We start from the raw sequence: 3,127 nt of genomic DNA, 5'->3' as shown, positions 1-3,127 counted from the left end.
AATTCAGCATGCTGGGCAGTGGCTGTTCACTGAAGGGCTACGACCAAGGAGCAGGAGCCGGTGCTGGGCAGAGCAGAGCAAGAACCGAGGGGGCTGTAGGGTAGGGGGGAGGGGTAGAGAAGGTTGGGGGAGGAACCCAAATTGGGCTGCAGATGAGGAGCGCAGGGAAAGCTTGCAGGGCACCCACCCCTGTCGCACCCATGGGCTCTGCATTCAGACAGATACTTCTCAAGTCAATTGTTTGTATTTTCACAGTCTGAATTGGAGGAAACAGAATCTTTCGACTGAACAAGAGAGGGAACCAGACACGAACCACCCCTGGCCTGGCCAGCCCAGCTGCCCTGTGCTCAGTGCTTCTGCTCCACCTCTGCTCCAGTGACACCGACTGATGTGGGCAGGCTGCAGGAGTGTGGTACTGTTTGCCCTGGGGCACAGTTTAAACTCTCCTTTGGGACTGGCTGGACCCATGGCCTCCATTTCTGCTCTAGATTTGTCAGAGCTCAGCACCTCCTGCGTTTAGCTCACGTCTGGGCCCTTCTGTGAGCAGAGAACCCCTGCCTCTCTCCCTGTGCACAGGCACTGGCATGGGGTGCCCGGGGGGGGGGGCCTGCTGGTGCTCTGCTTCCTTTTATTTGAAACAAACAAAAGGCAGAATCTCTTCACCCAATGCACAGTCAGCGGGCGGAACTCCTCGCCAGAGGATGTTGTGAAGGCCAAGACCATAACAGGGTTCAAAAAAGAACTGGATAAGTTCATGGAGAACAGGTCCATCAATGGTTATTAGCCAGGATGGGCAGGGAGGGTGTCCCTAGCCTCTGTTTGCCAGAAGCTGGGAATGGGCGACAGGGGATGGATCACTTGATGATTAGCTGTTCTGTTCATTCTCTCCAGGGCGCCTGGCACTGGCCACTCTCAGATGACAGGATGCTGGGCTAGATGGACCCTTGGTCTGACCCAGTATGGCCATTCTTATATTCTTACCAACTGCTGGGACAGAAGCCCAACCCAGCTGGAAAGGGCTTCGCTGCGGCCCAGCTGTGTCTCTCCAGGCCTGCAGAGTTGGCCTCACTGAGAGTGGGGATGCTGGCCAGGGTGCCAGGGTTCTCCCTAGGCTGAACACTGCAGCCCAACACCTGCGGCTTAGCCCTCCTGAGGGGGGTAGGAACACCCTGCCTGGCCTTGCCCAGGACCCCTGCCTCCAATCCCCTCCCCTCCATTGATCACTGCCCACACTCTGGCCTGGCTGGAGAGGCCTCCGGGCCCTGGGGTGCAGCTCTCGGAGCTATTTTTCCAGGATGAGGAAGAGCAGCACAAGCAGCACGATGGGCAGGAAGATGAGCAGCAGGCTGAGCGTCTCTGCGGCCAGCAGGGCGGCCAGCGAAAGCAGGTAGCAGCAGCGGCAGCGGTGCTGCAGGCTGCCCAGGCCGCTGACCAGGCACAGGGGGTAGCGCACGCAGGGCAGGCAGCCGAACATGCGGCTGGTGTGGAAGCGCACCTGGAAGTGGTGCTCCAGCGCCCCGCAGAGCCCCGGCCTCCGGGGCGGCAGCGGGGGCGGCATGGGCAGCGCCAGTGGGGAGGCTGGGGCAGGCTGGGTGTGCAGCAGCAGCAGCTCCTCCTGGAGCTTGCAGATCTCCCACTCCAGCATGGGGGTCTTCTGGCGGCAGATGGGGCAGCGCACGCGGCCGATGTCGGCGGCGCCGGCCCGGTCCATGATGGCGCGCAGGCAGTCGCTGCACAGCACGTGGTTGCAGTTGAGCAGGGCCGGCGTGTGCCGCCCGCTGTCGTAGGGCTCCGTGCAGATGGGGCACTCCTCCTCTGTGCTGCCAGCTTCCCCCGGGGCGCAGCAGGTCTCAGCCGCGCTGCCCAGGGCCTGATCTCCTGCCCCGGCGCTGGGGGGGCTCAGGCTCCGGCTGAGTGTCCTTTCCAGGCTGGGCAGCCCCTGGGGAGCCCCATGGCTGCTGCCAGCCGCCGGCACCAGGCTGAGCGGGGCTGGCGCCGGGCAGAGGTGCCCCCCGCCCAGAGGCGCGCTGGGGGGGCCGCAGGCAGCTGGCGCTTTGCGCTGATCCAGGAGAGGCTCCCACGCTCCCTCCTCGCCCCCCAGATCCGGGGCCCCGCTGGCCCCCGGCCGGGCGCCTCCTTCGCCTCCCCAGGCCTCCGGCTCGCTCTCCCCGGGGCTCTCCGCCTCGCCCTCCTGCCGGGCCGGCTCCCGGTCCGCGGCCGCCGCGGCCAGGCTCCTCGGAGGCGGCAGCTGGCCCAGTTCCCCGGGCGCGGGGCCGGACCCGCCGAGGGGCGCCGGGGCGGGGGGCGGCTCTGCTCGCAGGACAGCGGCTGCCATCGCGGTGGCGGATCTACGGCACCTGCGGCCGCTCGCTGGCCCGGGACCGGCCTGTCCCCCGACCCGGGCAGGCGGGACCCGGCAGCCGCCGCCGCCTCGCCCCGCCCCCGGCTCCGCAGCCCTGGCCCGGGGCCAGCCTCGCCACCCGGCTGGTTCTGCGGCTCCAGGGGCCGCCCCTCTGCTCAGCTCTTCCCGGAGCCAGCCCGCGCCCCAGCCCCCCTGTGACCGAGGGGCCACCCGCTCCCCGGGCTCGCCCTGCAGCCTGCTGCTCCCCAGCCCGCTCCCCGGAGCAGAGCCACGGGACACCTGCACTTGCCGGGAGACGGGGACTTCCCACCCGCCCACGTCTCCAGCCTCTGGGCTTGTGTCTGTCCTGCTGATCTCACAGCCCCTCCTGGCTGCCCCCTCGCCAGCCTTCCCCTGCCACATCTTCCACGGAACTGGGGCTGGCTGTGACCTGCCCCCTTCCCCTCTCCCCAGGCCTCAGGCCACCTCGCCCTGCTGTGCCCCAGGCACCTCAAGAGGCTGCTGGGCCAGAGGCACCGTCTTTGCCATCAGGAACCCTCCTCTAGGTCTCCAAGGCTGCACTTGGCTCCTCTCGCTGGAGCAGGGTGAGCTCTCAGTCACTAGGGAGTTTGCTGCTTGGTCAGACAAGCTCTGCCAGGCTGCGCTCTGGGTGCCCCCTGGGCTGGGACACCGGGAGAGTTCACAGCCTGGCCCAGTATCCACCCGGCACAGCCAGGGCCCTTGGGACAGTGATAACAGTTACACCAGAGCGAGGACTGATTGTCT

The 3,127-nt window shown here is 66.8% G+C and overlaps 1 protein-coding gene across 1 annotated transcript; it reads right to left on the bottom strand.

Moving 5' to 3' along the window:
- Window positions 1-225: 225 nt before the first annotated feature.
- Window positions 226-2,335, bottom strand: LOC127036280 (E3 ubiquitin-protein ligase TRIM33). The gene has a single exon (XM_050927090.1). It carries the CDS (start codon window positions 2,333-2,335, stop codon window positions 1,283-1,285), a length of 1,053 nt encoding a protein of 350 aa, XP_050783047.1. The 3' UTR covers window positions 226-1,282.
- Between the last annotated feature and the right edge of the window lie 792 nt (window positions 2,336-3,127).

Source organism: Gopherus flavomarginatus, chromosome 17 (genome assembly GCF_025201925.1).
Source record: "Gopherus flavomarginatus isolate rGopFla2 chromosome 17, rGopFla2.mat.asm, whole genome shotgun sequence".
Lineage (NCBI taxonomy): Eukaryota > Metazoa > Chordata > Testudines > Testudinidae > Gopherus > Gopherus flavomarginatus.
The sequence above is the reverse complement of the archived record's forward strand: the minus strand, read 5'-3'. Positions and strand labels throughout refer to the sequence as shown.

Excerpts from the sequence above, each read along its gene's own strand:
- LOC127036280 (XM_050927090.1), bottom strand. The coding sequence starts at position 2,335 with ATGGCAGCCGCTGTCCTGCGAGCAGAGCCGCCCCCCGCCCCGGCGCCC.